The sequence below is a fragment of the Leptodactylus fuscus genome, chromosome 3, assembly GCF_031893055.1.
Source record: "Leptodactylus fuscus isolate aLepFus1 chromosome 3, aLepFus1.hap2, whole genome shotgun sequence".
Taxonomy (NCBI): Eukaryota; Metazoa; Chordata; class Amphibia; order Anura; family Leptodactylidae; genus Leptodactylus; species Leptodactylus fuscus.
In genome coordinates, this window is record NC_134267.1 from 47758864 (window position 1) to 47779602 (window position 20739).

The 20739-nt window shown below is 42.8% G+C and overlaps 1 protein-coding gene across 1 annotated transcript in view; it reads left to right on the forward strand.

Annotated features, from left to right (window-relative positions):
• Nucleotides 1–2869: 2869 nt before the first annotated feature.
• SLC30A6 (solute carrier family 30 member 6) overlaps nt 2870–20739 on the forward strand; it is a 28843-nt gene continuing 10973 nt past the window's right edge. Inside the window, exons 1-9 of the mRNA XM_075267553.1 lie at nt 2870–2910; nt 10046–10132; nt 11440–11524; nt 13568–13610; nt 14297–14362; nt 14966–15046; nt 18761–18796; nt 18926–19020; nt 19273–19321. Coding sequence (XP_075123654.1) covers nt 2908–2910; nt 10046–10132; nt 11440–11524; nt 13568–13610; nt 14297–14362; nt 14966–15046; nt 18761–18796; nt 18926–19020; nt 19273–19321 — 545 coding nt within the window. The 5' untranslated portion in view covers nt 2870–2907. The remainder of the gene's footprint in view (nt 2911–10045; nt 10133–11439; nt 11525–13567; nt 13611–14296; nt 14363–14965; nt 15047–18760; nt 18797–18925; nt 19021–19272; nt 19322–20739) is intronic.

Consider the following 20739-nt stretch of genomic DNA (forward strand, 5'->3'; position numbering starts at 1 on the left):
TTCTTGCCATCCACTACACGGCTTATATCAGTATGAAATGTTCAGGTCTCACAATAGGATACGGCCTGACATCTGAAACTAAGGCAAACCATAGCAACCAATCAGACCTCTGCTTTCATTTTCTAATCCGCATCAGTACAATAGCTGAAAGCTGATTGGTTGCCCCATATTGCTGTGTTATGTATGTACGTACGCCCTTAAATACCCCTAACAGTCCCCTATACATCATGGCCCATAAGGACAACCACATTGCTCCTATAATATTGATCTCTACAACGACCTTTTATTTATGACAAAGTGCCCTATGATAATGACAGCCGCAGGGCTTCCATAAATATAGTTACTTATACCAGCGATAACCACAGTAACCAACATAACAGATGGCCATAGTAACCCCATAAGGGGGCGTTCACACTACCGTCAGTGTCCGACAGGTAGTGTCCGCTGCTAGTGTCTGTTCAAAATCTCGCATGGACATTAGGAGCGGACACTAGCTGTGTCCGTGACACTTTTCATTCATTTAAATGGCGATCAGGTGCGTTCTTTTTCACTCTGTGCCTGTCCTTAACTGTCCACTTGTAAAGATGTCTGACTTTTCAAGCGGACAGAAAAAACCTACATGTCGGGTTTTTCTGTCCGCTTGAAAAGTCGGACATCTTTACAAGCGGACAATGAAGGACAGGCACAGAGTGCAAAAGAACGCACCCGATCTCCATTTAAATGAAGGACAAGTGTCACGGACACAGCTAGTGTCCGCTCCTAATGTCCGTGCGAGATTTTGAACAGAAACTAGGAGCGGACACTACCTGTCGGACACTGACGGTAGTGTGAACGCCCCCGAGTTACATTATTCCCATATCAGTAGAAGCCACCATGTCCTTGTGTCCCAAGCAGAAGTCACCCTATTGGCATAACAAAGCATATATGTCTTCGCAGCAAGGCTAACTACATTGTACCCGGCTTAGTCACCAGCTATTACATATCCACCACCGCCTCTGCTCTGAAAGTCATCGTCAGGAACTATCTTACATCACATTTGACCAGTGTATGTTAGTAGATCCAGGGAGAATTGTTATCAAAAATGGGAGACTGAAAACTGTTACTCCACATTCACATCTGCTTAAAGTCTCCAGTGCAGAAATCTCAGACAAAAAAGTCCCATAAGCACAACTTTTCTTGGTGGTCTATAAAAAAAAACAACAGACACCTGACGGACCCCATTGCAGTCAGCTGGGTCTCTGGGATCCATTGTTATCTCTAAAAAGATGGACCATTTTTTTCTGTTGTTCTGGTCCTGTTATGAACCTGAAAATGGATACCCCAACCCCAGGTAAACTCAGCTTTATAGATGTTCAATGATTTATATCGCAGAGAAACTGGACTGGTTGACTGGTTTCACAAGGATGTGTCCATGGCTCTTAGGGAACCATTATTCATAGTGTTTTTACTAATATTAATGCATGTGCTGCCTTTTGTACACCAATGAAAATGACTAACATTGATTGAAAATGCAAAATGTGGTGTTTCAAGAAACATCCATCAATGCAAGTAAAAACAGGAGTGTAATAACACCCTCACTGTAAAAAATGTAAGTTGTTGTTTGAATGACCTATCTTTGAAATTGGTCATTGATATCAGATTGTCCGGGTTTTCAGTAGTTGCTATACAGAGAATAGAGCCAGAAGCAGACAGCTCTATTCTTTATGTAGTGGCTGTGCTCCTTTACCACAGATCAGTTTCTATACAAATTGGGGTCCCAGGTGTCCTAAAGATAAGTAATCAATATCATTTGCCCAGAAAATTGCTTTATTAGCAATTCCATGTCTAACCCATTACCCAAATGAAGGAAAAGCATGGACGATTCCCAGGTTTTCAAAAAACTGTGCTGCACAACTGCAGGCACGAGGAGCCTCCTCCTCCAACTCCTCTCCTGAGATTAATGTGGAGAGAAAAGCACTTCATGCAGCACTTTTCTCTCCACATGATTCATGCAGACACCGTGCGGAAACCACATGGACCCCATTATAGTTTATGGGGTCCATGTGCTTTCTTTGCTAATCTTTTTAATGTCTTCGGTATTCCGTTTGGGAGGTCCCCAAGCGGATTTCCCGAACGGAATACCGAATGCAGATGTGAACCAGGCCTAAGCCATTTATGTTGGAGTCAGAGTCAGGCTATGTTCACATGGTGGATTTGGGGCAGATTCCACCTCGAATCAAGTGATTGTACCAGGACACTGAAAAAATACGTATTCTGCTCAATTTTGCTGTGGATTTCCAAGAAAAAATCCCTGAAACAACTCTGGCTGATTCTTGTTGAGATCAATAGGACGCAGAATTGAAGCTTTTCCCCCAACTTCTTCCAGTTTCTTAGAATCAGAGACAGATTTGCAAAAACCTGCAGTAAGTTCATTGATGTGACTGGGGTTGCAGAAAGCCATGCGTTTCTTAGACACGACCACATTCACATAAATAAAACTGATTGATTTTCAGTTGCAAACATTTCAGGGTGTGAATTCACCTTAACTGACTTTGATTTATGGTGGATTTCACTTTCTTATTTTATCTAGCAGATGGGCCAATAATTGTAATGAAAATAGAAATTATAATTGAAGGAGCCAAATTATAGAAGAAATGGCCAAGGTCAATTATCTAGAGAATGACAAGAATCACAAATCTCTCCCTCTTGTAACTCGGTCGATTACTGCCCCCTACAGGCTACTCTCATTTATGCATACTCCATAGACATCGGAACATTCCCAAAGTAAAGATGGCTTCCGGCCACGTAGATATAATAGACACGTGACGTGACGCTCTACATTCAACCAACCAATGAATGAGAAGCCGGTCTCTATGCCAACGTGGTCCGCCCCCATTCAGAGGCTCTTCCGGCCCCGGGTTCCTAAACATGGTGAGTGCCGTGTATCCTGCTGCGGAGACTTATCGGGAGATGGGATGTGTCACGATAGGGACGGCTATGTGGCGACATAAAGTAGAAGGAATGACAGCGCAGTGACCTGGCTGCTCGCGCACTGCCTTCATACATAGACCTGAGCTATAGGTGTCACATGGAGGATGTCTGCCCTGTAACTTCACTATGGTAGTCTCTGGCCTGTATGTGGACGTCCCTGAGTGCGCCATATGTAATAGAAGGAGTTGTCCAGGAATGGATGAGCAGTCCTGGCGCTGGTCTGTGGGGGCAGGGATGGAAGTGGGGTCGGGTACAAGTGTCTGGGTGCTAGGGGGCGACTGTCAGTGCTCACAAGAATGGAGGACACTGTGTAAGGACTGGTAGTGCTATGTGTGAGGACTGGTAGTTCTATGTGTGAGGACTGGTAGTGTTATGTGTGAGGACTGGTAGTGCTATGTCTGAGGGCTGGTAGTGCTATGTGTGAGGACTGGTAGTGCTATGTGTGAGGACTGGTAGTGCTATGTGGTAGTGCTATGTGTGAGGACTGGTAGTGCTATGTGTGAGGACTGGTAGTGCTATGTGTGAGGACTGGTAGTGCTATGTGTGAGGACTGGTAGTGCTATGTGTGAGGACTGGTAGTGCTATGTGTGAGGACTGGTAGTGCTATGTGTGAGGACTGGTAGTGCTATGTGTGAGGACTGGTAGTGCTATGTGTGAGGACTGGTAGTGCTATGTGTGAGGACTGGTAGTGCTATGTGTGAGGACTGGTAGTGGTATGTGTGAGGACTGGTAGTGGTATGTGTGAGGACTGGTAGTGGTATGTGTGAGGACTGGTAGTGGTATGTGTGAGGACTGGTAGTGGTATGTGTGAGGACTGGTAGTGGTATGTGTGAGGACTGGTAGTGGTATGTGTGAGGACTGGTAGTGGTATGTGTGAGGACTGGTAGTGGTATGTGTGAGGACTGGTAGTGGTATGTGTGAGGACTGGTAGTGGTATGTGTGAGGACTGGTAGTGGTATGTGTGAGGACTGGTAGTGGTATGTGTGAGGACTGGTAGTGGTATGTGTGAGGACTGGTAGTGGTATGTGTGAGGACTGGTAGTGGTATGTGTGAGGACTGGTAGTGGTATGTGTGAGGACTGGTAGTGGTATGTGTGAGGACTGGTAGTGGTATGTGTGAGGACTGGTAGTGCTATGTGTGAGGACTGGTAGTGCTATGTGTGAGGACTGGTAGTGCTATGTGTGAGGACTGGTAGTGCTATGTGTGAGGACTGGTAGTGCTATGTGTGAGGACTGGTAGTGCTATGTGTGAGGACTGGTAGTGCTATGTGTGAGGACCACTCCATTCTCTTGTAATGGGACTGATGCACAGATCTGAGGACACCATCATATCCGTCCCATAGGAGTGAAAGGAGCTCTGGTCATACATGTGCACTACCGAACCATTCACATGGGGCTCTGCTGTTGTGATCACTGGGGCTCCCATCTGTTGGACCCCTGCAGATCAGACCGTCTTCCCTTCCCCTCTCTGGTTGATATAGTTAGTCATAAACCAGTGACATTCTCTCCCCCCTCCATGATGCCCATTCTTTTTAATAGGATATAACACAGTGGTCCCTTGACTTTTGCGGGGGATACGTTCCAAGGCCGCCCGCGAACGTCAAATTTCCGCAAAGTGGAGATGCGGTGTTTAATCTCATGTTAGGGGATGTCCTGCAATACTGTTCATATCCAAAATAGTCTACGTACAGTACAGTACAGTATATGAAGTGATATGGATACTCACCATTGAAGAAGATACACAAAACTTTTCTGATGATATTGATGAGCGGCTGCGGGAAAACCCGTGGTGTTCAAAAAAAAACAACGGAGTATCCTTCCATTAATATTAAAACCCATGGTATAGCCCTTCTGCGAAAGTCAGACCCGCGAACGTCCAGGGACCACTGTAATGGTTGAAAACGCCCCCTTTTAAAGGACAATCCGGTGCAGCCATCTACTGCGTTCAGTCATTCCTAAACTTCAATAATGGATTTTTTTTTCGCTGGGGGTGGGGTAAAAAGAAGAAAAAAAATGATACCCCTCTTCACCGTATCTGCTGTTCTTGCATTGCAGGCGCTGGTTTGGATGGAAGTGAAGCAACTCTAACAGGCTTTAGTAGTCACATGTTTGGTAGCAGGCATGTCACTTCTACAGCTAGGTTCACACTAGTGTTTGACTCTCTCTGTGTTAAAATCGGCAGAGAGAAAAATCCTGCAAGGAGAACTTTACTCTCCGCTGGTCTCAGCATAAAAAGGCAGAAACCATTTTAGGTTAATGGGGTTTGTGGGTTTCCTCGTGTAATTTTTGTTTAAGCAGGCAGGGTTTCCGTCTTTTGGGTCCACGTGCAGACCCAAAGGACGTAAAAACCCGAATGTTAGTGTGAACCTAGCATAAGATATCACATTTCACGGTATTGGCCGTAGCATTCACCTAAAGAGGATGGAATGGAAACAGAGGACCAGGGGTAGATGAGCATCACTTCTTTTTATTTTTCCAGTGTACCTGGAAAATCCCTTGAGGCCCCTTGCAGATGACCGTGGGCTAGATCATTGTGCAATCGGGGTTTTTCCAGGACAGCACACTAACCAATTAATTTCTGTCAGTCCACACACACGACTGTGCCATAGATGGTCCCATGTGCGGGCTGACAGTCCAGTATGAATAACTCCCGACAGGACCTATTCTTGTCTGGTTTTGCTTCTGTGGCTCCTCCTGATTGATTGAATGAATGGAGCCACGGAAGTGCAGCCTGTGCATGGGTGGCATATGGCTGCCAGTTCAATCACTCTGGCGATTAGTGCATGGGCAACTGGCCTTAGGCTGAGGCCACATAGGGTAAGGCTAAAGTTATAGCAGCTTAAAGGGTTTATCAGTGGTATAATAAAGTAACCAATGCATTCCCTGTAGTGGATAAGAGTTATTTCTAATATATAAGCAGGTCTCTCCAGAGCTCAGATGATTACAGTTGAAAACTTCAGCAAGGCGCTAAGAAATGTCTACAGTAAATTTGCCATGTGTGAACCTGTAAACGTGAATTAACCAGTTGGTTGGTCTTGTTTCCTCAGTTTCATGAAATTCTTAATGTGGTTGTTCAATACCCTATGTGTATGGGAGGCTGATGACCTATCTGCAGGTTAGATCATCAGGATCTGATCAGTGGGTATAAAACTATATCCTGCACTTAAGAAATGCAGTAGGTTGATACCAGCAAGCAGCAATAGTCTGTAAAGCAGGCATGTCCAAAATGTGACCAGTGTTCAAATTCCCACCGGCTCGCAGCTTCTGTCATAAAATCAATAATATGCGGTCCGCTAGCACTGTTGACTATAGCAGGCCTGGACTAGCCCACCGAGGTGCCGGTGATTCCCCAGGTGGGTTAAAGGGGGCCTTGCTGGACCCCTACTACTTTTTTTTTTTTTTTTTTTTTATAATGTAGATTAGGAGCCTCATAACCACTGAGCCACCCCACCGTGTTGCCCCCCCCCCCCCTCCTGCTTTTTCAGTAGGCAGTGGAAGTCCAGTTATTATGGCCCCTATTAACTTGCCTAAACTCGCTCTTGTTCGTGGTCTTCTCTTCCCTCTTTAGCTTCTAGGGGGCCTCTGTGCACCACACGTTACATCATTTGGATTTGATGTGCAGTACACGGGGCCCATTAAAGGCTGAAGAGGGTGCCGTGAGCAGGAGCAGTAAGTGAATGCTGACAGGTTCTGCCTGGTTTTGCCGATCTGGTTTTTAAAACCGGATTGACAGAACCGAGGAGAAGCATGGCCTACCTGCTTCTTCTACTCGGCCACTTGCCGACTTGTGGGCCACAGGCCACTTCAAGCTAAGTACCAATACTTACCCGTCTGCTCTCTGGCACTTAACTCTTCTTCTGACTCTGGGTGCATGTAACGTCACAATAGTGCACCCCGAGCAGGTAGACAGAGTGGGACTAGGGAGCTGAGGGGTAAGTAATGACCTAATATTGCTATAGGGGGGACTAGTGAAGGGGCGACTGTATGGTCCATATAGTGGCCTCTTCACTGGTCCCCCCCATACTGTATAGGGACCAGGGATGAGGCCATTATATTTTTTTCATGGTCTACCCGGAAGATAGGCTGTAAGTACCTAATTGGTAGGTGGCCTACACCAGCTGTACAGAGCCACTTCTGGCGCCTGTCTTGTACATAAATAAGGGGCTGGAAGCAGAAAGCTCCATGCACTGTATAGGGCCCAGGCAACTTCACTGTATCTCAGCATTTACTGAAATCAGTGGGAGCTGACCAGCAGTGATGGCGCCCAGCTACCATACAGCAAATGGAGCTTTCTGCTTCCGGCTCTGTACTGTGTACAAAACGGATGCCGGATGTGACTCTGTACAGCTGATAGGGCGGTATATCAGCCCCCTACTGATCAAGTATTTATTATGAGGATAGACCATAAAAAAATGAACAAAAATCCCTTTAATGTACCCCCAGAGGATGTTTGCCCCCCATTACTCCACACAGTATAATGGCCCCATCACTGTTGCCCATTCAGTATGGGGGCTACTGAAGTGGCCATAAAGACATTAGGCACAGACAACCCTTTTAAAGAGGTTGTCCATAAATTGCAGTGATATTGATGGCCTGTGCAGAGGATAGGCCATCAAAATTACACCTGTAGGGGTCTGACAGCCAGGACCTCTGCAGATCAGTTTTTCCAGGACAGTGCGGCTACAGGTTATTCTAACAATTCCAGTAGCCATGCTGCTCACTTACCATACAGAGTATAGCGCAGAGTTTAGGAGGTGCACATCGCAGGGCAGGTGAGCAGTATGGCTAACATCATGTTATTACCTGTAGCCGTGCTGTCTCAGTAGAAGCTGATCTATAAGTTCCTGGTAGTGGGCCCCTAGAAACAATTCCACTGTTGGGCCCTAGACACACAGTCTGACACTAGACCACAGTATGAAATACACAAGTACAAACATTTACTATTTCACCAGAAGATGGCAGTAGACCTCCGTGGCCGTACTCTTGCTGCTTGACCCTTGTGTGATCTTTTCCATCCCATTTTTAAAATGAGGACTGTAAATAAAAAAATGAAAGTTGACAGTGAGAGCCGCCGCTTCCTGGACTAGTGGAAAGTGAAATACAAAATAAACTGTTGCCTAATTTGCTAAGAGACTGTGGCTGTTTTCAAGGAATTCAATATCGAGGCATTACCGGATGAACCACGCTAACTATCTAGAGCAAGCTAACTGGGAACAAACATGGCAACATTTGAAGCACTTGGAAGCTGTTTTAACGGCACAGCGGCACTTTTTCACTAGAGCCCGTGTGCCACAAAAGTGGGCTACGAGGTGCAAATGCTGAATGCCAAGCACTGCAAACCTTTTACTGAGGGTGAATTTATTAAAGACTCCATGATGAAAATGGTGGAGAACACTTGTCTGGAGAAGAATCAAGAGTTTGCCAATGTTTGCCTAGCTCGTAACACTGCGGCATGGAGAATTGAAGACGTTTCATCATCTAAGAGACAGAGGCAAAAGGAGTGGAGTCTGATTTATATTTGTTAGCCTGCAACAAAAGCCCAGATACCTCTGACACTGCTCAGTTACTGATGGTTTTTTTTGTGAGAAGTGGACAATGAAATGGACGTGAGTGAGTGAAGAGCTACTTGACCTCCAGTGACATAAGGACCTTCTGTTTGTTCTGCCGCAGAATAAAGTCACTGCGTTTGGGCCATTCCGTTGCCATCTCCGCATGAAACATACGGAAACCGAAGTCCTGCAAGCAGCACTTTTCTCTGCATTTTTTGTGAAGAAACCAAATGAAACCCATTATAGTCTGGGGTTCGTAGGTTTCCTTAGGTAATCGCTTTTTTTATGCGGATTAGGTTTCTTTTTGGGTTTCCCCAAGCAGTCTCCCTGAACGGAAACCCATGCGTAGATGTGAACTGGACCTAACAAAGTCGGCGAAGAAGGAGGCAAAACTATAAAGGTAAGTTCACATGGGGTTTTGTGGTCAGGATTTTGAGGCCGTATTCGTCTCAAAATCCTGACCAAAAAGATGGCTCCCATTGAAATTAATGAGGGCCGGTCCGTCCTTTTTTTTGGGCTCCCGGAAAAAAGAAGCGAGCTGCTCATTCTTTTAGACAGATTCGCCTCACAACATCCGTCTGAAGACACTCCCTCCTGACTAGGTCCATTCATTTGGGCCTAATCCGGAGCAGAGTGCGCGACTGAATGCCGGAGCACTGCATTGGTATCCAGTCGCAGCTACACGTATTTTGGTCTGGAACCTGAGGCGGCCTTTGCCTCAGGTTCTGGACCAAAAAACCCTGAGTGACCTTACCCTAAACCTCCCCTGTATTATTCACCAACTAGTAATCCGGTGACCAAGGCTATTCGTTATATTCACTCCAAAGCCTTGCACCTCTGCCAGTTTCTTCAAAGTTTCTTCTTATATACCCAGTATATACCTTCCAGCAGCCACATCAGATGATCGGTGTCACGTCCTGGTGTTGGACTCCCATTGATCAGATACAGATGAGCTGTGGGATCAGTATCCAAAACACATGGGGTCTTGGACAACCCTTTTATATCAGATATAAATGTATGTTCTTGTTTTCCTTTCAGAAACCCTGACAAGTTGGTACTTGGTGATCAATGCTTGCGGCTTGTGTTGAAGGAATAGCTTTGATTTGTTATAGCCTACAGATATGTTTTATGTTATATGACAAAAGGTTCTATGATGTTTCCAAATGCATTTGCATTGAATACTGGCTTTGGGATATGATGGATATCTTTAAGATTTATCTACAACTGTCTGCTACAGAATGTCTTTAAAGTGACTTTTCAACTGTGTTGATTTTTTTTTTTTTTCTTAAAGTGGTAGTCTAAGGTCAGATATTGAGGCCCTACACATTCCAAGTAAATGGGAACTGAGCTTTGGTATCCCAGCATGGCCAATACACGGTGTACAAAGCCTTCTGAGGATAGGCCATCTGTATATGATCTTTGACAAACCCTTTAATGCCACTCATTTATATCTTCGCGATCTTTCAGCTTTTATTTTTTTTCTTTTCTATTATTTTGACATTTAAACTCTTTTTTTGTTTCATAAAGGGGACTATACATCTTTTCCGGAAGACACAGCGTTCGCTTTTGGGTAAACTCACACAAGAGTTTCGATTGGTGACATCTGATCGGAGGGTAAGTAGTTGCTACTTCAGTATGAATGCACATTATAACAGGAAAATGGAGTCTTTGGAGTGACATTAAGGGAGGCATCATGGTCATTGGTGCTGGACTAGCCAGTGTATGAAAAGCTGTGAGGTTCTCTTGTGTAAAGCTGTGAGAGTATGTCGAGAATGAGCAACTAATGAAAGGGTATCCTGTGGGTGTAAGGAAGCCAAGCAAACTGCAGCTGAATACAACGCTGGGCTCCAACTAATATGTCTGAGGGCACAACTCATGGGTCACAAGCATGGATGGGTTACCACAGCAGACAACCATATTGAGTGTTGTTGAAGGAAACAGAAAGGCAAGACACCCGTGGGCAAAAGAGAACAATTGGGTCACTGAGCAGTTGAAAAACATTGCCAGGTCCTATGAATCCAGATTTGGACGGTCAGAATGTGGGTCAGAATTTGAGGCAAGCAGCAGGAATCTATGCACCCATTGTGTCAGATGTCAACACTTCAGACTGGTGGAGGTGCAGTAATGGTGTATGATGAAATGCTTGGTTGGCACACCCTGTGTCTTCTGATATTGTGGATGATACCTATATGTATGCTACAGTGAATTGCTGAATGCTGAAAGGAGTTCCAAAATACTACCCCATTATTTATGCATAAAACCTATAAATGGAATTACACTTTTTTTTGTATTATTGTGACTGATCAATCCATGGAGATGCGTTGAGTTGCAAAATGTATTCAACTGAATGTGAGGTCCGGTTCACATCTGTATTCAGGCCATTCAGTTCCCCTATCCGCATGAAATATGCATAGAGAAAAGTCCTGCAAGCAGCACTTTTCTTTCCGCTTTTTTTGTGCGGAAACCACGCGGACCCTATTATAGTCTATGGGGTCTGCAGGGTTCCTTAGGTAACCGCTGTTTTATGCGGATAGGTTTCCATTCGGGGAGTCCATAAGCAGACTTCCCAAACGCAGATGTGAACCGGGCCATTATGGCCACCCTTTTGTACATTTATTCATGATTTGGTTTGCTATGTCTGTCCATTTAAAAACATTGTGAATTTTGCAGTTGTCAGATTGACCATTAGATGGCGCAGCAGACAAAAAAAAAAACCTAGCAAAGTAAAACTACAGTCTGACTGGTAGTAGGAGGATAATGATAGACTGACTGGTGTATTGTAAGTCCATAACAGGTAATTTTTGGCTAGACTGAATATTCCCTCTAGTAATTACATCTCTGGTTTTTCACACTTAATTATGGTCCGTGAATGGAAACTAATGTTTGTATTTTGTATAACTGATTTGGACTTTCTTTTGCAGTCATGGAAGATCTTGCTGTTTGGTGCTATAAATGTAGTTTGCACAGGATTCTTGCTGACATGGTGCAGCTCTACAAACAGTATGGGTATGTTCTTACAAGACAACGGATGTGTATGTTCACCTACTACACTGTCATGAGCAGCACTGCGGAAACCTGCACTCTCCATAAACTCCCATTGTGAGCTGCAGTCTGACACCTCCATGAGCCCGTACTGCTCTAGCAAGAAGGATTAAAGGTTTTTTCAACACTAAAATTATTGATGATCTTTCTTAAGATCATCTGACACCACCCAATCACTGTTTTCAGCAGTTAATACACAAACAATAGCGCAGGAAGCAGGCAGCTCTGTTTTTAGTGTGCTGGACAAACAGGTTACTGCAAACACACTATTAGTAGTGTCTGTTGCTAGCATTTATTACACAGTGTTAACAACGGACACTAACAGAACCATCATAAATCCGTCAAAATTAGTGTCTGTTTACACCAAATCCATCACTTTTTTTTTTTTTTTTTCATGGACATAACCCGGCATGCATGACTTTTGTGTCCATTCAAAATAATGCACTTATGTCCCTTATTTTTTAACATTAAAGTCAGAAAGCAGAATTAAAATAAGGACAGAATAAAAATGGACACTATTGTAACTTACTGATGCTAATGTGTCGGACGCCCCCTTTGTGAACGTGTGAATGCCCCGTGTGCTGCAGCCACTACCCAGAGGACAGAGCTGTCTGCTTCCTGCTCCGTTCATGCTGAGAACAGCTTATCGGTGGGAGCGGTGGATGGCTTTGTCATTAGGATAGGTCATCAATATTCTTCACCTGGAACAAACCTTTAGCAAAGATATCAGAATAAAGGTCAATTTTGGAGGGAGGGTGAGAAATAAATCACATAAGATAAATTATAACATTTCTTAGATTTGTTTGTACTATTGACTTGTGCAAAATTTGTTAAAAAGTGTCTGCCAATTGGTGAATATCCATAGGCGAGCCTTTTTATCAGGATCATTTCAATATTTGTTAAATAAAGACAGTATTCTTATCAAAGTGATTACTACCGTATATCATTATGACATGATTTGTGTGGCGGTTTTACAGTCATTGAGTAGTGGATGGGATTTTAGCATATCCCATCCCCACAGTGTGGTAAAATACACGCTGCGGACATATGGTGATTTCCAAAACGGTTTTGAAAATCACAGCATGTCAATTATACCTACAGAAATGCCAGCGATTTCCCAAAGGTATATTTGAAGCAAAAAAGTCCTCAGAGGTTTCCTTCCTGTGAAAAGCGTTGCAGTAAAAACCGCATTGCGTTGCTGCTGCAATTTTTCACACAGCACTTTTTTCTGCTGAGGGACACCATGTGGGGACTTAGCCTTAAAGGGATCCTATAATTCAGACGACATTTTTTTAAGTGCCACGTCGGAATAGCCTTAAGAAAGGCTTTTCTTCTACCTTTCGTTGTCTTCTCCATGCCGCCGTTCGCCTACAATCCTGATTCTTGTCGGTATGTAAATTAGCTCTCTTGCAGCACTGGGGGCGTCCCCAATGCTGCAAGAGAACTCTCTCCAGCGCCGCCTCCTCTTCTTCAGCAGCGTCATCTTCAGCCTCTTCTTCCGGCGGTGGCTTGTAACTTCTAAGGCCTCCGACCTTGGGCAGCGCAGACTGTGCATGCACATAAGCCACGAGAAAATGGCCAAATGCATAGTATTTTAAGCGGCCATTTTCTCGGGGCCTGTGGGCATGCGCAGTCTGCTCTGCCTGAGGCCTAGAAGTAAGAAGACACCGCCGGACGAAGAGAATGAAGAGGCCGTTCCTTATGTAGATGGGGGCGGCGCTGGAGAGAGTTCTTTCGCAGCATTGGGGACGCCCCTAGTGCTGTCTGAGCGCTGGGAACAGCCCTCAGTGCTGCGAGAGAGCTAATTTAAATACCGACAAGAATCGGGATTGTAGGCAAACGGCGGCGTGGAGAATACAATGTAAGGTAGGAGACGAATAGCCTTTCTAAAGGCTATTCCGACGTGGTACTTAAAAATAAATGTCGTCTGAATGATAGGATCCCTTTAAGTATTTAATGCAGTCTTTTAGCTGTAAACTAAACCAGCACCTTGTGATTCTTTTTCAGCTTTAACTGCTTATACCTACCTTACAATTTTTGACCTCTTTAGGTAAGTCTTCTAAATACCATAATTCTATCTTTATTCGGTTATTTATAAGATTAATAGCAGAAGTATTAAAATTTGATTATTTTCCTTCTTTACTTCATGTTCTCATCTGTATATAGATTCAGCATCTACTCTATTGCCGTATACAGCTTTTATCACTGCTGTCACTCCCATTGACTAGTAGGACTACCTGTTCAGTTTCCTATTATTACATATACAAATCTAATACAGCCAATTTCCTAGAAAGATTATGAGTAATATTTGGAATTCGAAACCTTGTAAAACCGAGGCAAACAAAAACCAGCTACATGCAGACAACCTGCTCAGGTTCACAAGTTTCCTCCATTGCACAACAATACGTGGATTTGGCGATAGCGGTCTCTGACAACCCTTTAGTCCTCTATGGACATATGGATTGCACACTCGCATAAAAAATTGTCAATTATGAGGATTATAACTGAGGATTTTAATTTTAGATACATGTTGTTTATGGCATTGACATCACTTGCAGCATGCTGGCCTACTGTGATTTCCATATATGAATTTTCCTGTGCTCTATACTTAATATTGGACGCTGGATATCTTGTATTCCTTGTCCTATTTCTGTCCTGCGATACCATTAGATGCCTGAGGTTTCCTGTGTATTACTTTCCATTACTCTAAAACTATGTTATTTCTTCATTTTGCAGTTTGATAACCAGTTTAATAAGCTATTGGGTGATGATCAAAAAACCAAGTCCAACATATTCTTTTGGGTATGTATCTTTGCTTAGTTTTGTGTGTTTATGTTGTATGGGCACCAGCACAAAGACTGTACCATAGAAGCTCTTCTCATAAGTAGAGTGCATCTTTATCTGGTCGTATTAAAGGGATATTTCCATGTTGTAATGGTATTTGTTACTAGAAGTTGTAATATTTCTTATTCGGAGGATCCGCAGGTGTCCAAAAATTTGGTTTCCTACCATTTGGAAATGATATGCCATCACTGTTTGTAGTGTGCAAACCTTTTTATTATCCCAATATTGATAATGAACTATAATAGACTATATAGACTATACATTAGTTCCCCCTGATCTTGCCGGTTGGTGCTAAGAAGGAACAGGTGTCTTGGGACCTCTGCATACTATTGGTAGTTGCAGGTCCCAATAAGTGGGTTGTAGTATTCTGCCTGAATGGCCACCTTTAGGGTTTACTGATCTGTTACAAGAATCTCATGTGGTACATGACCTTGCTGATAGGCTCCAATTTACTATTGATCTCCTAAAATTCAGCAAGCAGTCTAAAAGCTGGAGGATATCATTTGCTTTAATACAATTTTTTTTTTAAATATAATCTAATTTTTAAAAAAATCTTTTTAGATTTGAAAGATTTGAAGTGTTGGCAGTTTTCGCATCAACAGTTCTGGCCCAGTTGGGAGCGCTCTTCATACTGAAAGAAAGGTATATATCCAATTGTCCTATATACATAAACCCCAAAACCGACTTGGATGTTATATACCAGAAAAGACGTGACCTAACTTTATTATCACTTGGCAGAGGTTGGTGTAATACTGACCAGTATCACAATATAGAAATAATTCCAAATATAATAAGTTACATAACACATTCTAAATAGTCTACTGGAAAGCGGCATATAAGGTCTATCAACTAATGATACACTTGGCACAAACATATATGTGATATATATACATACATATATAAAATAACTGCACCAGCTGTGGCTGCTACATTGACCTGCAATATATAAATGGGTGACATGAATCCGGTATTCAGTCTGGTATTGTGTTAGACCAGCAAATATGGTCTGGTTAATTAAAGGGATGTGGATATATTTCACAACAGCCTTCTATATACACTCCAATTCTCAAAAAAGTTCTCCATTTTGAGTAGTCTACTGCTCAAGTGTCACTGTGTGAAGGACTCTTCTGGGTCTTTAAGATATTGGTGGTGAGTGGTAGCAGTTGCTACTGGGCCCTGGACTTTGAGGGGCCCCAAAGAGAACGTCTTACCCCATGAAAAATATCAGTAAGTTAAATGGCACAAGTTTGGTGGGGGCCCTAGGAGCTTCGCTTTACGTCTCTGATTCCCGGTATATGTAACTTATTTCTGAGATTTCCTGTCCTATGAAAGGGGTGTTCCAGGAGTAAATAAATTGGTGACAACAGGCAGAGAGAGAGACTTGTTTCACAATCCCCTTCTCCTCCATTTGTGATGCTGCCTAGGTTCCTGCTGGTCTCTACTTGCAGCTCCAGGTCAGACAGTCATGGAGAGGTGATTTCTAAGCTTTTCTTATGTTTCAAGATGGGACCAGGAAAAAAGGACCAGTGGGGGTATCATCAGTATGGGAGTTATAGAGAGGAGTGTTTTTTTTTTTTGTTTTGTTTTTTTTATAGTATTTTCATAAGCCTGTCACCAATTATTATTTTTTTTCCCTCTGGAAAATTCTTCCAGTAGTCTGATAGAAGAGAATAACACGACAGTGCCCCTGCATGACCGGTGTTACATTCAGAATGCGGTGTTCTCTTGGTCTTTTGAGTCTCTGTAGTTGGACCTGCACAGATCTGCAAGGTATCTGTTGCTAGCAGATAAGACACTCTTATAGGTAAACTCCTTTTAAAGCGTGATTTAACATTTACTTATTTTTTCCATAGGAAAAAATATGCAAATCTGTAATTAGGATGTAATTCGGAGAACAGTGCCTCTGTTTGCTGCCCTCTAGGGGCAGCCCACTTAACATCATGCGTGACTCGTTTAGTGAGCCTAATAACATAATGCGGGGATTATTGCCAAACTAGTATTTCTATTCCAAAAGGAACAGATTCCCAGCTATGGACAGCGCTGTTTCGATCTGTTGGATCTCCTCAGCATAGCGTAGGGATACTAGTTTGGCAGAGTGTACGCCTGTGTAGGTGCACACTCTCCCTAATGAGTATGATTATCCCCTGTTCCTTATTTTTTTCCATTAATCCATAGTATAGGTGAAGATAAACTTTGTTGTATCATCTGTTAAAGAAAGGGTATGATTATTCACTTATTTTCTTCTTTCTACCATTGACCAAATCTGTACCGTAGACGCCTACGGAGAGGAGGGGGGAGGGAGGGAAACTGTTAGAGAAACTGTTGTTTTCTTTCACAACACAGCTGGGTTATCAGGAATTACTATCCACCCTTCTGACTGTAGACTACCTCATATCTGTCTCTCTCCTTCTCCTCCTCCATAGACTTCATTGTAAACTTATCTACTTGTATGGAAGGATAGACAAAAATCACTTTTCTTTAGTGAAGTACAGTTAGGGCCAGAAATATTTGGACAGTGACACAAGTTTTGTTATTTTAGCTGTTTACTAAAACATGTTCAGAAATACAATTATATATATAATATGGGCTGAAAGTGCACACTCCCAGCTGCAATATGAGAGTTTCCACATCCAAATCGGAGAAAGGGTTTAGGAATCATAGCTCTGTAATGCATAGCCTCCTCTTTTTCAAGGGACCAAAAGTAATTGGACAATGGACTCTAAGGGCTGCAATTAACTCTGAAGGCGTCTCCCCCGTAAACCTGTAATCAATGAAGTAGTTAAAAGGTCTGGGGTTGATTCCAGGTGTGTGGTTTTGCATTTGGAAGCTGTTGCTGTGACCAGACAACATGCGGTCAAAGGAACTCTCAATTGAGGTGAAGCAGAACATCCTGAGGCTGAAAAAAAAGAAAAAAATCCATCAGAGAGATAGCAGACATGCTTGGAGTAGCAAAATCAACAGTCGGGTACATTCTAAGAAAAAAGGAATTGACTGGTGAGCTTGGGAACTCAAAAAGGCCTGGGCGTCCACGGATGACAACAGTGGTGGATGATCGCCGCATACTTTCTTTGGTCAAGAAGAACCCATTCACAACATCAACTGAAGTCCAGAACACTCTCAGTGAAGTAGGTGTATCTGTCTCTTAAGTCAACAGTAAAGAGAAGACTCCATGAAAGTAAATACAAAGGGTTCACATCTAGATGCAAACCATTCATCAATTCCAAAAATAGACAGGCCAGAGTTAAATTTGCTGAAAAACACCTCAAGAAGCCAGCTCAGTTCTGGAAAAGTATTCTATGGACAGATGAGACAAAGATCAACCTGTACCAGAATGATGGGAAGAAAAAAGTTTGGAGAAGAAAGGGAACGGCACATGATCCAAGGCACACCACATCCTCTGTAAAACATGGTGGAGGCAACGTGATGGCATGGGCATGCATGGCTTTCAATGACACTGGGTCACTTGTGTTTATTGATGACATAACAGCAGACAAGAGTAGCCGGATGAATTCTGAAGTGTACCGGGATATACTTTCAGCCCAGATTCAGCCAAATGCTGCCAAGTTGATCGGACGGCGCTTCATAGTACAGATGGGCAATGACCCCAAGCATACAGCCAAAGCTACCCAGGAGTTCATGAGTGCAAAAAAGTGGAACATTCTGCAATGGCCAAGTCAATCACCAGATAATAACCCAATTGAGCATGCATTTCACTTGCTCAAATCCAGACTTAAGGCGGAAAGACCCACAAACAAGCAAGACCTGAAGGCTGCGGCTGTAAAGGCCTGGCAAAGCATTAAGAAGGAGGAAACCCAGCGTTTGGTGATGTCCATGGGTTCCAGACTTAAGGCAGTGATTGCCTCCAAAGGATTCGCAACAAAATATTGAAAAAAAAATATTTTGTTTGGGTTATGTTTATTTGTCCAATTACTTTTGAGCTCCTAAAATGTGGAGTGTTTGTAAAGAAATGTGTACAATTCCTACATTTTCTATCAGATATTTTTGTTCAACCCTTCAAATTAAACGTTACAATCTGCACTTGAATTCTGTTGTAGAGGTTTCATTTCAAAACCAATGTGGTGGCATGCAGAGCCCAACTCGCGAAAATTGTGTCACTGTCCAAATATTTCTGGCCCTAACTGTATATTGCAAAGTTTCTTCTCTACACTTGCACTGCTGATTTATGAAAATAAATAAATAAGCTTACACTGTAAGGCACCACATTAACTGTATATTGATCCCAGTGACTCAGACCCCATTCATGTTTTATATCAACAATATCTCCAGTGTTATATATAGCTTTAGTACAGGAAACAGAAATCATCTGCAATTAATGTGTCATATTTTTCTTTTCAGTGCTGAAAGATTTTTGGAGCAACCAGAGATTCACACGTAAGTATATATTCTCTCCCGTCGCCTTTTAGGCCCCCCCCAAAATAAATAAATACATTTCTGTAATTCTTCATATTTGGGATCCCTATACACCGTTTCTTATACATTGTCTCTCCTTTCTTCTCCTAGGGGTCGTCTGCTTGTGGGAACCTTTGTTGCCCTGTTTTTCAATTTATTCACTATGCTTTCAGTTAGGAATAAGCCGTTTGCTTATGTTTCAGAAGGTAAGCTCCATTTCTACTAGTACATACACTGCTTTCTCTGAACATCTGGGGTCACAGGACGATATAATTATACAGTCCTCAAATGTATGTTGTATACTCGCCAGTAAGGATGAAGCCCATACGTTGACAGTATATTTACAATGTCCTCTGCACTGTGCAGAATTTTTATTTTTTTCTTCTAAAAGAAGAAAGTGAACAGCATTGTTCTTAAAACAGTTGAGTACTTCTTTGTTTCTTTGTTATATCTTGCAGCTGCTAGTACAAGCTGGCTTCAAGAACATGTAGCAGACCTGAGCCGCAGGTAGAGTGCTTCTATTTCTGCAATCCTACCATAGTAAGCTGTGGTGCATGCTGTCAGTTACGATGTATGCCCAAATGCCCTTGAGGTCCTTAAGTTTGTGTGCAGGTGTGGAATGGTAATTCCGGCAACTAACTTCATTTCAACGTGACAAAATACCATAGGGCAGAGTCACTACTATTGCCTAACCCTCAGTGTAAATTTCCACCAGGTCGTCTACAGATGCATCAAATGGCTTATGCTGTGTAATAAATTTGGTGCATCTTTAGAAACCTTTGGTTGATATTTTGGTACATGCCTGTAAAGCCATGTCCCTTTTCTGCAAATCAGTTAAATAACATAGAAAAGATCAGTTCACATCATAATATCAAATAACATAATAAGGCTTCGTTCACATCTGCAGTGTTTGCCTGAAATTGACGGGCAAGAAAATCCTGCTCACACAATGTTTTCGTCCACTTATTTCAGTTTAAAAATGACAGACATCCGACAAGTCCCATTATAGTCAGTGGAGTCCATCGGGCACTATATGGACCTGTTGTTTTAGTGGTCTGCCTGTCCGTTGTTCTGGTCCTCTGATGGTCAAGAGCAACGAACAGGCCTGCACAGATGTGAGCTTAGCCCAAGTGTAGTGTATGGCATGTACACCATTTATTTGTGCCTAGTAAGACAGAATTCTGGGGCGTTTTGTTAGGTAAAACTCCCTCATGTGGTTTTATTTTTAGTTAAATAGAATTTTAATGAATAGGCTGTCTAAAGCTTTTTTATTCTCTTTGGTGCAGTCTTAAAGGAGAACTACATCTAGAAATGAATTTTTAGGGCTAGTTCACACAGGGGCAAAGAGGCTGATTTTGACAGCGGCTTTAGCTTCAAAATCCGCCCCTTTACAGTAGTGGTCTATGTAGACTGCTAGCTTTTTTTTTTTCTGCTAGCAGAAAAAAAAGAAGCGACATGACCTTTCTTCAGTCTTTTTCCGCCGGAAGAAAGCAATAGAAGTGAATGGGAGGCGAAAAACACACATTTTTCTATGCGCGTTTTTTTTTTGGCCAGTTCACTTTACAGGAGGGGAAAACAACATGGCTTGTTTTCAAGCGGTTTTTACTACAACAACAACAACAACAAAAACGCTCCAAAAAGCGCAGAAAGGTCCAAAAAAAGCTTCCTAATTAGGAAGCGTTTTTTTCCAGTGCCAAAATAAGCCACACGTAATTTACGTGTGAAATAAGCCTTGAGGTTAACATAGGGTAAAATTTCTGACGCTGTCTTAATGTGCACAATTTTCTTATGATCCTGAGCCAGTCAGTTTTGCAGAAAACACAGATCCCAACTTCCTCATTGCTTCTGTATCTGCAGGCCGTTGGCTGAGCGGGCTAGGCTTAGGCTCTTTGTAACGTGGCACAGACAAAGCAATACTGTAGGAG